This window comes from Vipera berus, assembly GCF_964194415.1.
Source record: "Vipera berus genome assembly, chromosome: 2".
Lineage (NCBI taxonomy): Eukaryota > Metazoa > Chordata > Lepidosauria > Squamata > Viperidae > Vipera > Vipera berus.
In genome coordinates, this window is record NC_138203.1 from 80,754,551 (window position 1) to 80,769,702 (window position 15,152).

The 15,152-nt window shown below is 39.5% G+C and overlaps 1 protein-coding gene across 1 annotated transcript in view; it reads left to right on the forward strand.

Annotated features, from left to right (window-relative positions):
* ADAMTSL1 (ADAMTS like 1) overlaps positions 1-15,152 on the forward strand; it is a gene marked incomplete at its 5' end in the record, with an annotated part of 247,590 nt that overhangs the window by 53,125 nt on the left and 179,313 nt on the right. The window contains one exon of the mRNA XM_081319841.1: positions 8,535-8,771. Coding sequence (XP_081175967.1) covers positions 8,535-8,771 — 237 coding nt within the window. The remainder of the gene's footprint in view (positions 1-8,534; positions 8,772-15,152) is intronic.

Below are 15,152 nucleotides of genomic sequence, written 5' to 3' on the forward strand. Positions count from 1 at the left end.
TTATTTGTAGAATTCCTGCTTCCTGGGGAATCTGTGAGATGCGAGAGGTTGCAAAATTGTTCTAACAGTTTTCCTAACCGTTTCCTCATTGAGCAAGCATTTGCTCAGCAACTGTTTAAAGTTTCAGTAGTACCTCCACGATTACATTATCATAATTTGGACACTTGGCAGCCCTCCTCACTTATGACCTCAGGAGTGCTATAAGTACCCCCACCCACCTATCTCCACCTCCATCTCTGTCCTTTTGGCTGTCTCATACTCTGACACCCCTTCCACCCTGCACCCACCCTGCCCCTGCCACCTTACACTTCACATTGTACCCTTACACCCCACCTCCCTGCATTCCATCATCCTGTGCTACCCCCAGAAGATGGACTTTTGCTGCCTTCTTCCCCTGCTGTTGGTAAGGCATGCCTAGTCTGGCTCTTCCCAAGACAGCTGCTGCCAGTGCAGACCCAGCAGTTGCCTCGTGAAGGGCCACACTAGGTGCCCCTCAACAATGGGAGGTCAGCTGAAGGTGGCAGAGTACAGGAGAACAGAGGTGCAAGCTGACAAGAGATGGCGGCAACCCAAAGGGCAGAGATGATGGGCACATTGGTGTGTGAGGAGATTGAAGCAAAGGCAATAGTGGCAGAGCAGGAGAAGCATGAGGCCCTCATCTAACAACAGCATCTCAACCAACCTAACAATCACAACCAACCTTATCAAAGCTGCCATCATTAAGCAGTGTGGTCACATGATATTTGTCTGGTGATTGTATCATTTGATAGTGGAAATTCTGGTCTCAATTGGGGCCACTGAGTGCAGACTGTATCAGAAAAGTTTGATAAGAACTCTTTATCATTGCCAGTTTTGTTGAGGACACATAAAGAGCACGGTAGAAAGTATTGCTGTTTGTATGTAGGCAGGAAATTTTACGATGGAATGATACTTTTGCAGTCAAAGAGAAGATACTGTGCATTTAAGGAATTGTTGACCATCTTTAATATCAAAATTGTTTTTGTAGAAGTATCAGCATGAGCTGTAAGATACTATTTGAGGGAAAGAAAAGCTCTGTCAGATAAGGGTTATTAAAATGCAGTTGTGTGTGTTGTGTTTTAAAGAGATCTTACATGGCTGAATCAGAAATCAGAGTCCTATGGCGTTGGGTATAATGCCATGGATTTTACAAAAAATAATGCTTTTGTGAGCTTTTGTTCTTTATTCAGTAGTCAGGAAATACTGTGTATTTGCTTAGGATGTTCTGTCTCTGTTGGTTCTAGATTATACAAGTAGAGGTAGGAGAATCAGCCAAGGCTGAAATTAGAATAACCTGCAGGTCTAACCTAGCATATTTTAGCAAAATGTGTGTGTGTGTGTGTGTGTGTGTGAAGTCCATTTTTTAAAAAAAGAAAAGAAACTAAAAGAAACTAGAGCCTTTGATTGTGGTTGAGAGAAAAATTGTCCATTGGAAAGTAAAATTACAAGAGTGAGGCACTGAGGCATGGGCCCCAAACCCACAAGCTATCCTCTTACATTAAAGTGTAATAATTTATGTAGAATAAAATCACTTTTTTTAATCTCTTGGAATGAATGTGCAACAAAACCTTACAGCAGTAACTACAATTGGTAATGTATCTTTTGCTAATGCGTTATGTACCCGAAATAATTTTATAATTATTTTGTTTTTCCTCCACAATACATTTTCACGAGCTATGATTATTGCGACTCATATTTAAAGGAGAAACCGGTGAAGCTGGAAAAGATTGAGTTCCCCAATTCCCCACTAAGTCACAATTAAAGAATCATTTGAATCCTAGTTCTCCTGCTCCAAGTCAGCACTTTATTTTTTTAAACTTCATTTACAATATTAAAATGAAGCCCTTAACCAAAGATACCTCAGTGATGTACAAGATTTAGCTAAAATTCATGTTAAAACTATGCATGCAAAGCAATAAAATACTAAAACTTTTGAAAGCTCCAGAAATTAAAGAATTTGTGTCAGTGAGCATTTCTGGAAATGGTATTTTACAACTAAGGTGATACCGTTAAGACAATTCTCTCCTTAGACAACTCCATTCAACAAATATAACTTAGTTGAGGAAGAGTCAAATAAGTAAACAAACAAATGTGTATTTTGTCTGTAAGTAAAGGTAAAGGTTCCCCCCCCCCCCGCACATGAGTACCGTATTTTCCGGCGTATAAGACAACTGGGCGTATAAGACGACTGGGCGTATAAGACGACCCTCTACATTTCCTGTTAAATTATAGGGTTTGGGCTATACTCGCCGTATAAGACTACCCCTCTTCCAACGCATACCAAATAAAAATTAAAAAACATCAGATTTGATTTTAATATGGTAATTTTAATTCAAATGCTTATGACATGCAGGTGCTTAGTAGGAAAACTGTCACTTATAAACATAAGGCTGTTTGTCATCAAACATGTAAACATAAAACAGTGCAAGTGGATTAAACTATAATAATAATAATAATAATAATAATAATAATAATAATAATAAGAAGAAGAAGAAGAAGAAGAAGAAGAAGAAGAAGAAGAAGAAGAAGAAGAAGAAGAAGAAGAAGAAGAAGTAGTAGTAGTTGCAGGGGACCTTGGAGGTCATCTAGTCCAACCCCCTGCTAAGGCAGGAAACCCTATACCATTTCAGACAAATGGCTGTCCAGTCTCTTCTTAAAAACTTCCAGTGTTGGAGCATTCACAACTTCTGGAGGCAGGTTGTTCCACTGGTTAATTGTTCTAACTGTCAGGAAGTTTCTCCTTAGTTCTAGGTTGCTTCTCTCCTTGACTAGTTTCCATCCATTGCTTCTTGTCCTGCTTTCAGGTGCTTTGGAGAATAGCTTGGCTCCCTCTGCTTTGTGGCAGCCCCTGAGATATTGGATCACTGCTATCATGTCACCCCTCACCCTTCTCTTCGTTAAGCTACACATACCCAATTCCAGCAACCGTTCCCTATTTTCCTAATTCACTTTTTCACTTTTCCTAATTCACTCTAAAGCTTTCCCTGCGCAGAGCCTTAAGTAACACCAGCTGCCTGCAATTAGTGCAGGTTCACATCCCACCAGGCTCAAGGTTGACTCAGCTTTCCATCCTTCCAAGGTAGGTAAAATGAGGACCCAGATTGTTGGGGGCAATAAGCTGAATTTGTAATAATGCTGCTTGGGGGTGTGTGAAAGCCCTAATAAACAGGCATATACACAGAATGAAGGCTATTGCTAAGCACATTGATTTGTGCTTTAAATTGTAAGCCACCCTGAGTCTTCGGAGAAGGGCAGGATATAAATGGGATTTTTTTAAAAAAAAGACCAAATGGGAGATCAGCTCCAGGTTTTCCAGCCAGCCCGCCCAGTTCCTGAGTCAAATGTGTCCTTAGAGCTAAGCCGCTGCTCTGGCTGCTGCCTTCCCCACCTGCCTTTCAAGTTGGGATATACTACAGCTGCTCTTCAACTTTAGAAGGAAAGACGCCCAGACCCCAGCCTGTAAAAAAATCACAGACTGCAGCTTCTTCTCCAATTGGTCCCGCTTTCCCTGCGCAGACTAAATGGGAGATCCGCTCCAGGTTTTCCAGCCAGCCCTGTCCCTAAATTTTCAGCACCCGGACGACCCCTGACTTTTGAGAAGATTTTCATGGGTTAAAAAGTAGTCTTATACGCTGGAAACTACGGTACTAGTTGTTTCCAACTCTAGGGGTCGGTGCTCATCTCCGTTTCAAAGCCAAAGAGCCAGCGCTTGTCCGAGGACGTCTCCGTGGTCATGTGGCCAGCATGACTAGACGCCAAAGGCGCACAGAACGCTGCTACCTTCCCACCATAGTGGTCCCTATTTTTCTACTTGCATTTTGTCTGTAGCAGGTCTCAAATAATCAGGATAGCCATTAATTGGCCTCAAAGACTTGCTGCCATCTTGTGGTCTACAGTTTTACAGCCCAGATATGAAAACTAACTAAGCCATTTCCTTTGGGGCCTTAGAGTCATCAATCATGATTATAAATAAATGTTCAAGAGAGACCCGCAAGGGCAAACCATAGAGATGTCCAACAGATGGGGGAAAAATACCTTATTCTTTCTAAATTCAAAATGGAGCATCCGGAGAGTCAGGTCCTAGGATTAATATCATGCCAAAATTCTAGTCTAGTCTAGTCTAGTCTATTCTATAGTCTGCACTGTATCAGTTCCTACTGTATGTGTCAACAGGAAGACTGCTATCTTTTGCATCAGTTGTAGCTTTCAAGTCAACTTCAAAGACTAGCTCAACCAGAAAAAAAATATCGTATTAGAGGACTACTGAAAGCTTAAGAACAACATGCTGTAAGAAATCAGCATCTGGGTTACTTTGACTTAAAGACCTTTAAAAAAAGGCAGAGGGAATGGTAGGCAGACTTTCATAATTACAAACCCTTCTTTCTACAAGAACTTGTCTCTTGTCAAGCTCCAGACACATTTGAGCTGGGCACATTTGAGGTAGCAAGAACTACAAAGATTCTAATGAGATATTTGCAACGCTGCTTTTGGAAATGGCAAGTGGAATTCCTGAGCCTCATTTCTAGTAAATCAAGGTGGAATTTCTCTGAATAACTTCAAATGCTTCTTCACGGGGGTTTCTTGTCACCTGGACTCAGCTCTGTTTATGAGATAACCTGCCAGTGGATGTGCTGCCTCTTGATTGTTCATGCCCGTTTTCCTTTCCATGCCTTTCTTAGCCGTACACTCTCTCGTTCCCACAAAAAAAGAAAAAGAAAAGTTTGGAACGATTCCTTCCCTACGATATTTGGGAACAACATCAAAGTGATTCTTTCCCATAAAGTTTCTGGAAAAGAAGGTGAACGTAATTGCCTGGTTCTGTCTGGTGGAGCCTGATTATTGTGGCTTATTTAACAATCATGATTAAGCAAACAATGATTAATCATCCCATCAGCATATGCTAGTCGCCTGATTGGAATTAGTGCTAGCCAGGCACCAGGAAAGAGTTTTGGGAAGTCACCTGCCATAGCTGCTACTGCCTTTCTGGAACAGCTGCAGGGCAGGAATGAGAAGGACTTGCAGATCAAGGCTTGCAAAGGTGTGGATGCCAGGCCATTTGTCTTTGGGTTTGCAGTTAGTATGGCAACTTGGTTAAAGAACAACAGTAAAACCTAAGAAGTTAACCAATCCCAGCCCCGTTAGCTACGTAGCCTGTTTTGAATAGTAGCTAAGTAATAAGAGGGTCTTGTGCTGGAAAGACTGAAAGATGTTAAACTTAACTGTGAGACAATATCGCATGTTTGTGCTGGCCCTTCACACTCTAGATAGAAATTCATTCATTCTTGCCTTGGGGCCAGTGGCATAAGTACGCCTGCACACTTTCCAGAGCGCTTATATTTGCTTTTCAAGCAGCTTAAGTTTCACCGAAAACTTCTCCAAACACCCATTTGGCTATTTAAAACCGTGTTATTATTTTAATCAGGAAAATCAAAGGGAAGTAGTATTTTACTCTTGCTCCTAATCACCCGCAGAGTCTTGAGAATGTGCTAGGTTGACCGTGCATTTTTTTTATTATTATTATTATTTTGGTTTCAAAAACAAAAAAAGACAAAGTGCTTAAACAATCCTGAGAGTAAAGCTAGACTGAGAACTCTGTGTATATCGGTATGCTTTGTTGGACCTTTTGTCTTTATAAAAATAAATCAGTACAAGCCGGAACATTTTGTATGTTCAGCCAAGCCAGAATCAAATAAGCGATCTAGCTTGGCTCTGTGGATGCATGAATAAGCCAAGCTATAAAACCAGACTCCATACCCTCGTGGAATAAAAAAAAAGAAAAGAAAAATCAGTGACAAAGTTACAGTTGCTTTAGCACTTTCCCAAGCTGTTTACATGCTCAGGCTGATCTGGGCCTCAGCTCTTTGAATGTTCGCACAGGGGGGTTCTGCAGCTTTTTCTAAGTGTGAAAGCAGATCCCCATTTATTCTGGTTAAGAAGGAACAGAATCAGTTCTGCTAAAAGGAGCAGGTACTTCCTGTTGTCTGCAAATCTCATAATTCTGTTAACTGTTCAAATTAGAATACTTCAGTTTCTCCTCCTACTACATTCTGGGCCATCTACATAAATAAAAAAACAAGCTATTTATCTATAATTTCAAGGAGCTTCTTAAGAAGTGAATTATTAATATTTGTGTGTGTTGGTGTGCCTTTCTGGTTCAGTTGCATTATTTTTTCCCCCAAACAACTATCCAATTGCATCATAATTGCAGTAACTGCCAGGAGAAAAAAAGACCCATTTCATCATTCCTCATACTCCACCCCTCACAAAGCCTAAATCTGTGGTGGCAAACCTATGGCACGCGTGCCACAGGTGGCACGCGGAGCCTTCTCTGTGGGCACGTGCGCCATCGCCCCAGTCATAGGCCTTCAGCTGGGTTTTATAAAACCTTTTTCGCTTTAGGCTTCCACCGTGTGCCAAAAAAAAAAAGTTTCAATCAATCAATTTCAACTTCTCGCGGGGGAAAAAAGATCTCGCAAAGTTGCAATTGATTGAACTTTTTAGTCCCACCCAGTCTGCCGTTACCACCGCAGCCACGCCCACCCAATGGGCCACACCCACCCAATGGGCCATGCCCACCCAGCACCCGATGATACATAAGTGGGTTTTGGGTTGCAGTTTGGGCACTCGGTTTCTAAAACGTTTGCCATCACTGGCCTAAGTAATTACGGCCGGTTAATCTTGGCTGAAGACTTAAAAGCCAAAAGGTCTCACGTAGAAGATCCAGGATTGTATTTCTTTCGTTAAACATGGCAAAAACCAAGAAGAAGGCTTCCTGAATCCTACTTCAGTGGTTCCAATAACCTGACTCAATATGAAGCAGGTTCATATGTTCAGCAATAGCATTATATGCTTCAAATGAAGAGGTAATCCCTGCATAGCTGGGAAATGGAAGAAATTCAGATAAAATTGGGAAGAATAGGAGACTCTGCCAGCTGCTCTGTATGTACCATGGATAACTACTAAATGAAATCAGGCAGGCTATAAACACTGTTGGAAACTCATTTGCTAGTAGCCACCGCAAGATCACTTTAATACAAGCTCCAGAAAAAGGAAGTCACAGCAATAAATGCAATTGAATGGAGAAGCAGGAGATCATTTTTATGTGCTAGTGAAAACACGACTAAGTGGCTTAAAGTGATTTATGGCTAACTTGCCAGAAGCAATTTTCAACCATGTCAATTTTGCTAGACCTGAACTTATCAATAAAGGAGTTAATAGCTCTCATTTTAGGGCAGAATCTTTAAATCAATTCAATGGGATATACTTTTAAGTAGACATGAGCAGTGAACATTCTATGCTTTGAAAATATTAGCAGTCAAATATTATATTCACTGATAATCTCTGTTAAAATAGTACAATAATGGATGCGTTAAACTTTGACCAAATAAAATGGTTAAGTACTTTTGTGAGTTAATATTCAAGGCTATTATTAAATTGGATTATCTTGTTCTCTCTGGTTACTTTTAAGCAATTCACCAAAATATCTGGGCAATCTGTATTAATATTAGCATAAAATTTAGCAAAAATTAAAGTTAAGTTCTATCCAAAAAGTACCTCTCCTGGTAAATTAAGAAGAGGAATTTTATATTTTTTTAAAAAAATGAAAAGTTACTGATGCTGTGGATTGTAAAAATCTCTGCTTGTGTTGAAGTAATACAAATATACATAGTGTTTTTCTGGCTCATACTGCATTACTGGCTTATTTAGGTCCTTTTGGAAAGCAAAGCTAACGAAGAATGCTTAAATAAACAAACACTTTAATCAAGCAATTTTCATGATTCTCCCCCCCCCTTTTTTCCATTTTCAAAGGAAAAGTTGGCTAAGTCTATATATGTCTTTTTTTCATCCTTGCGAAGTCAGAAGAAATACCGAAGAACGGGCAGCATTTTGTGAGAGTAGCCGCAATCCATTTTTTTTGTGCCGTAACTAGAGTGTTGCTCTCTTGCTATTCACTTGTAGTTGTTTCTCAGTGACAAATATGCTGCAACCCTTTGCCTGTTTTCTTAGAGGAACTCCACAAGTTCTGTCCAATTTTCTTCTCAGTAGGTATGCTTAAAATTATACTATTACATATGAATCTCCAGTGAAATTGCCATGAAACATACTGATGATTCTGTGTCCCTTTAGATGAAGATACAGCAGGAGTACCGTTGTTTGCCACTGGTGAACAGATTTCAAGTTTTTCCCCCCCATTGTTTCTCTGCAGACTGGTTTATTAACCAGTTACTAGATACAGGGGTGTCAAACTGCCAGCCCGCGGGCCGGTTTCATCATACCAAAGCCACGCCCACCCCATTACCGGCAAGGCAAAAAGAGTCGCGATATGTCACGACACGTCACCTGCACGTGGCGAGTTTGACACCCGTGTACTAGAAGGACAGACACTGATCACAAGGGAATCAATGCACTTCTCAAGATTCAATTTTCTTGAAGTTATTGCTGCTTCAGACTCGTATCAAAGAGCATCATATATAATAGACTTAGTAGACTTTTGACTTTTTTCTGTTTGTTTTTAGGATTGCCCTCCAGAAGCAGGTGATTTTCGTACCCAGCAGTGTTCAGCACACAACGATGTCAAGTATCAGGGACAGTTTTATGAATGGCTTCCTATCCCTAATGATCCTGACAACCCATGTTCATTGAGGTGCCAGGCCAAGGAGACAAACCTTATTGTGGAGCTGGCACCTAAAGTCCTGGATGGAACCCGTTGTTACACTGAATCACTAGACATGTGCATTAGCGGCTTGTGCCAGGTAAGGAGTGCATTGTTTTGTTGTTTTTCTCTCTCTTTCAGCTTACATAGTAGTCCCTGTTTAGTGACTGCCTCATTTAACGATGACTTTCAATTACAACAGGGATGAAAAAATATTTTTTTGCCAATCCTCACATTTATGACCTTTGCTTTGTAAAGAAAAGAAAAGCTGATTATCAACAATTATGGTTTCACTTAGCAGTTGCTTCACTTAACTGAATTGCCGGTCATAATTATCACTAAAGGAGGACTATCTGGATAAGCTGATTATCATGTTTTACTCAGTTCTGCCCTCCTAATTATGTGCCATTTATTTTTCTAGTCTTTAAAGTATTTGTGCCACTTCCACAATCAGTTATATCTATCATGCATTTGATGATAAGAGGTTTTTTTTTCAATTTAACTGATAACTTTCAAATTTCTTTATCCTTTATTAGGTTACTTATATTTCATATTTTTTCTGTAATGTTTTGTTCATGTAGCTCTGCTGAAATGGCAGTCATGCCCCTGATATTGGTGCCATTATGGCTTGGCCTACTCATGACATTGCCTTCATTGCATCCCCAGCCTAAGGCAGCCTAAAGCGATATTAAACTATTCCAACGTTAAAGTAGCATTCTTCCTTTTCACCTGGCACAATTTTTGCTACCGAAAGAATGATAAATCTTTTTCTAAGTTGGGTTTCACACTAGAAGTTAATACTAGTAGTGTTAATACTAGTATCGTGCTGCATGGAAGGTCAGTTGAATCATATTCTGCTGCTGCTTCTGACAGAGTGGGAAGAGCCTAATTTTGCCCAACCCCTGTGCCGTTTTTCCTACTTGCTGCCATTTCCTTGACACTAGTTGAGGACAGTCTCTCCATTCCATCTTTCCATCATCCCTGGGACCTGTCTGTGGGCTATTTTGGGGCACAGCTTTAGCACTTCTTCATACATAACCTAACTGATAGTCCTCACCGGTGATCTGCTTTTTGGGCAGTTTTTCAGATTAATACAACAGCCTTTCTAAGCACTTGCCTATATCCACCTATCCCTGCTCATGAAACATTAAGAATAGTGACTGGTATTTGCTTCTCCTTCCAGTGTAAGATGTCTGCAGGAGAATAAATAAAGCCAATTTCTTAGTTAATTTGTCCAGCATCAGACCAACCTTGCTTTCCTTCTGTTTGGAAAAATAGGAATCGGTAGTGAAAGCACAATATATACCAGTATACTTTTCTGCCCATTCATGAAGAATAACACTTAAAGACAGTCATCTTTGGAGAAAACTGACAAGCGCCTCCATTAATCCAGAATGTTTTTAAAAACTGGAGTTTTACCCATCCTCTTTCCCATTAGTATAGTATTTGGAACAAATGCATTATGGAAATGTCTACAGCTTTAGGAAGACCCTGTTACTTCTACAACCTGACCATGTAGTAGAGTCTCGTGTAGATCTGATATCATCCGTGAAGGTGTTCCTCAGATTTTATAGGACCCGTTTCCAGATACCAGATAGAACATAATTATTTGTGTAGTAATTTCCTTAAATTCAGGACCGAAACTTTTGGCAACATGGGAGAAGCAAACATACTTTTACACCAGCTGAAGAGATGAAAGAACTTTTTCATTGCTTTGGAGAATGCATACCATAACAAAGTTTATCGGGCTCCTTCACTTCAGGAAATCCTAGTTTTATAGATATTAGGGCTGTGCACATTTCAATAATGAAATGGACCTTTCATGTCAGGTTGTAAAAAAGCAGGGCTTTTTTTCTCATAGAACGCTCAGAACGGAGTTCCGGCACCTTTTTTGGATGGAACCTTGTAGGATAGGCAAGGCGGGTTGTATGACATGTGTGAGTTCCGGCACCTTTTTCTTTTACAAAAAAAGCACTGTAAAAAAGTAACGTAATATTAAATGTCATCACTTTTTCAACTCACTTGGAAGCTGGAAAGGGAGGTAAGAGATGCTAACCTTTGCAAACAAATTAGAACAAACTTTCTAATTATTTTTGAAACATGCACAATCCTAACTTTGGCATTTAATAAAAGGCCTATGTCCATTCCCCAATAACCCTTAGTTTCATAATTTCAGTGCAGGAAATCTAGAAGAATACTGGTATCACATTAGTACATTAGGGCAAAATTGTAGACTATATGGATTCATGGGGCACAAACTGGAACAAAAACTCTGAACTAGAACTCTGAGCATTCTTTTCTTTCCTCCAAGGAAAATTAGTGATGATGGGTTAAAAGATGGGAAGTTACTAGATCAAGGCAGGAACAGCTTACCATGAAAAATGCAGTAACACACACACAAACAAACACACATTCATTCATTCATTCATTCATGTTTTAAGTCAACTGTTTCACTTATTTAAATCAAACAACTGGAAAAAAAATTCTTGCAATTGCTTTCTCAGAAAGACACCACATCATGACAGTGAAGTGCTTTCTGGAAACAAGAGGAAAATGATATGGCAATGTAGAATTATTTTTTATAAATTATAAATTATTACAACTGTTTTTATAAATGCCAACTTTATCCAAATGAAGTGTATTCACTTAAATTTGTAATAATACATTGTGGAATTATTTCATCTAATGTTTAGTTCCAAAGTTTAGGAGGAATATGAATTTACCCTAGCTTTTAAAAAGCAGCTTAAGAAGCTGAGATTTTCTGAAGCTACAGCTCCAGATTTCATGGTTTTGCTCATCCATAACCCAATATAATGCCTGACATTTTATTACCATATGAACTGAGTCTTGTTTCTGTTTCTTTGGGTTCTTTTTTCCCCTGGTTTGTTTCTCATAGTGATCTTCTGATCTAAAGAATATCTTGATTGTTAAGAAAGATGTTTAGGCTTAATTGAATGAGATCCGTAATGGACAGCTTCATCTATCTCAGTTAATAATGAATTGAAATAGGGGCTCTCTCTTTGATTTCAGGAGAAGACATGCAATGGCCTTTGGGAAAAACATATTTTGAATAGTTCAAGTCCCTTGTGAACTGTTTTGCAATTGATTAATAAGACACTTAAAAGGACTGTATATTTAATTTGCCCTTCCCGTTCAGCCAAAATGCTTTGGCTTAGCACATGTACATCTGCACCATTATCTAATTAGCTGAGGAACTGTTTGCCCAATCATAAAGGCTGGAAAGTCTTTACAATCCAATTGTAGGACACACCTTCCTGAGAAAATATTCCCACAGAAACACGCTAATAAGTGATAACCTTCATGACAATGTATGTTTTTACATTAAGGTCCTTGAGAATTGGGAGAAATGGAACAAAACATTCCACTCCATTTGTTCTGATATCTCTAACATGATGACCCAAATGATGAAATGTACATTTTGATATGTTTTTTGTTTTGTGATGTGATGTTGTACAGAATTATAGAATGGAGTTTACATCATGAAGCACATTTTATAATTTCTCTCTCTCTCTCTCTCTCTCTCTCTCTCTCTCTCTCTCTCTCTCTCTCACACACACACACACACACACACACACACACACACACACAGAGTGCCTATGTTACTTTAACCCAAACTTAGAATGCTGGCTGTAGTGGGGACTGTGTACTTTGCACCTACTGTCATGTATACCAGCCGTCCCCAACCTTTCTGGCTTTGTGGAACGGCATCGGCAGCAGTGGAGTGGGGGATGGTTTCGTGCAAGCAGCAGGGGCATGCTTGTGCGTGCAGCTCCATTTGCACAAGCATCAGGTGTGTGCACTTGCCACTTGCATAAATGGAGCTTCGCACGCAAACACATGTGCTCGCCATTTGCACAAGCGGAGGTGCGTCTGCGAGCACGCTTCCCCACTGCTTGCACAGCCTGGTTCCAAAAGGGCCACAGCCCGGGTGTTGGGGACCCTTGATATATACCATTAAGTCTAATTATATACAGAGTAGGATGCATCTGTCATTTGGTATTTCCAATAATGGGCTCAGGTTTGTGGGAGAAATAATGAGACTCTGAAAGGAAGATGAAGTAAGACTTTGGTGCTTGTGTCAATAGGGAAAATCAAAACTAGGTGGTTGTTTTTTTTACAGGGATTGTGGCCCTGGTATAAACTAAGTATAAGATTTAATGCAAGGTTCATGCCAGAGTTTGCTTGTTTAAGGTGGCCAGACACTAAGGAAGGATTTGCTTACTTTCAGGAACTGGTCTGTGTATTGAAGCAACAACAACAACAACAAAAACTAACCTACCCTGAAGCCCCAATTTTAGTTCAGGTTCAAATGAACTGGTCCAGAGCCAAAAAGGGTTCAAATGACAAGCTATCATGAGAACATGTTAGATCTGGGAATTGTGCAAAGATATGTTTGGAGGGTATATAGATCCTGCTGGCCCCTGCCAACCCCTGCCAGTGCATAGATTTGCCGATGAAGGCCTTTTATCAAGAGTGTAAGTTTATCAAACGTATCCTCAGTTAACTTCTTCCAGATATGTGGATACTGAGTTTGTTCTTGCATTGGGTCAAGTTCTTTCCTACTTAAAAATGCAATATAACAAAACTCATTTTCTAATGGAAAACCAGATTCCTAGCCAGGAAGAATCATAAAAGGAAAATGCACACACACACACAACAAGGCCCAATGGTTTTCCTTTTCCTCTCTTCACCCTGGCCTGCATCCCTACTGCAAGATTGTGGCATCTGAGCACCACGACTAGGAAAGCACAACATATTTAAAAGCTAAATGTCTTTTGGCTTGTGCATGCCTGTGTGATTCTGTCAGGCAGGCAGGAAGGATGTTGAAGGTTGATCAGAAGAAGATGGAAACCCCAGATGATTCCCATATCCTGATACACTTGATGCTTTGAGCCAGTCTCACAACATTGTGCAAAAAAAGAAGTCATGGCTCTATTGCCACACAGCTCAGCCAAACCTCAAAAGCATTCACTGAGCTGTTTGGAGTGAAGAAATACTGAGTTCCTTTCTCGTTAATTTGAATAGTATTTGATGTTTATTTTGGGCCAGTGGGAGTCTTATACATTCCCTCAGAAAAATGGTACTTTGCCTTCTAGAAGGGATAAGAATAAATTGCCAAGGTATTTAATATAAGCTGTTAGAGATTTAAGCAAGTTGTTACTTCGTTTTTCTACTTATCTTCTTTTTCAGCTATCTAATTTAATATGTCCTTGTCAGATCATTCTTTGGTCAATATTTTCAGTTTGTAAGTTTATCTTTCTGCACATTAGGAACCCACTAAGGTTCTACTTGTTATAGAAATGGCTAGTACCAATAATCCTTGACACATAACCACAATGAGCCTAAAATTTCTGTTGCTAAGCAAGATAGTTGTTAAGTGAGTTTTGACCCATTTTACGTCCTTTCTTGCCACAGTTGTTAAGTGAATCACTGCAGTTTCTAAGTTAGTAACACGGTTGTTAAAGGAGCCTGGCATCCCCATTGACTTTGCTTGTCAGAAGGTAGCAAAAGGTGATAAGATGACACTGGGACACTGCAGTGGTCATAAATATGAGCCAGTTGCCAAGCATCCAAATTTTGATCACATGACCATGGGGATGCTACAAAGGTCATAAGCCAGAAGAATGGTCATAAATCACTTTTTTCAGTGCCATTGTAACTTTGAACGGCACTGAAATGAATGGTCATAAGTTGAGGATTATCTGTACCCTGTGTCCTTGGAGAAGTCAGTCTGAACTTTCTCATACTTTTGCTTTTTTCCTAGGGTTATATTTATGTAATCATCATTGCTTCCATGTAGTTTCCTCAGGATCATCTCCATTGATTTCCATGTCTGGTACGATTCCAGGATTACATTTATGCTCAAACTACAGCAGCAAAATCTCCCCAAAATATAAATTTCCCAGAGGGATAAAATTGTAATCCCTAAATGTAATAATTATATTTTAAGCAAAAACCTCAAGCTGATTTACCTGTCAAGAGATCTACTGATAATGCCAGCAATGGTGCAGAATAGGATTAGGTAATGGGAAATGTTTTAAAAAGATATGCAATATAAACTGGGTTTCTTTGACCAAGGTTAAAATATATTTGTTACTGTTTCTGGTAACTCTTACTGGATTTTTGCTGACCAGGAATGAATAATGAGAGTTACTGAATTTATTTATAGACAAAATATAGAGAAAGTCATAAATTGTTGTGTTGAAAGGAATATAAAATGGGCTTGAGATTAAGAAAGATACGTTATTATTTCTGGTAACTCTTAATGGACTTTTGTTGATTAGGACTGAATGATGAGCCTTCAAGAATTTTTTTATAGATACAGATATTGGAAGAGGAGAACTTTTGTGATAGTATCCAAGAGTAATGTGTCTGTATAAGTGTTAACATCCTTATACTGTATAAGTAGGGATGTGGCTATGTTCAGAATTAATCAGTCACATTCAAACTGATAGTAAAT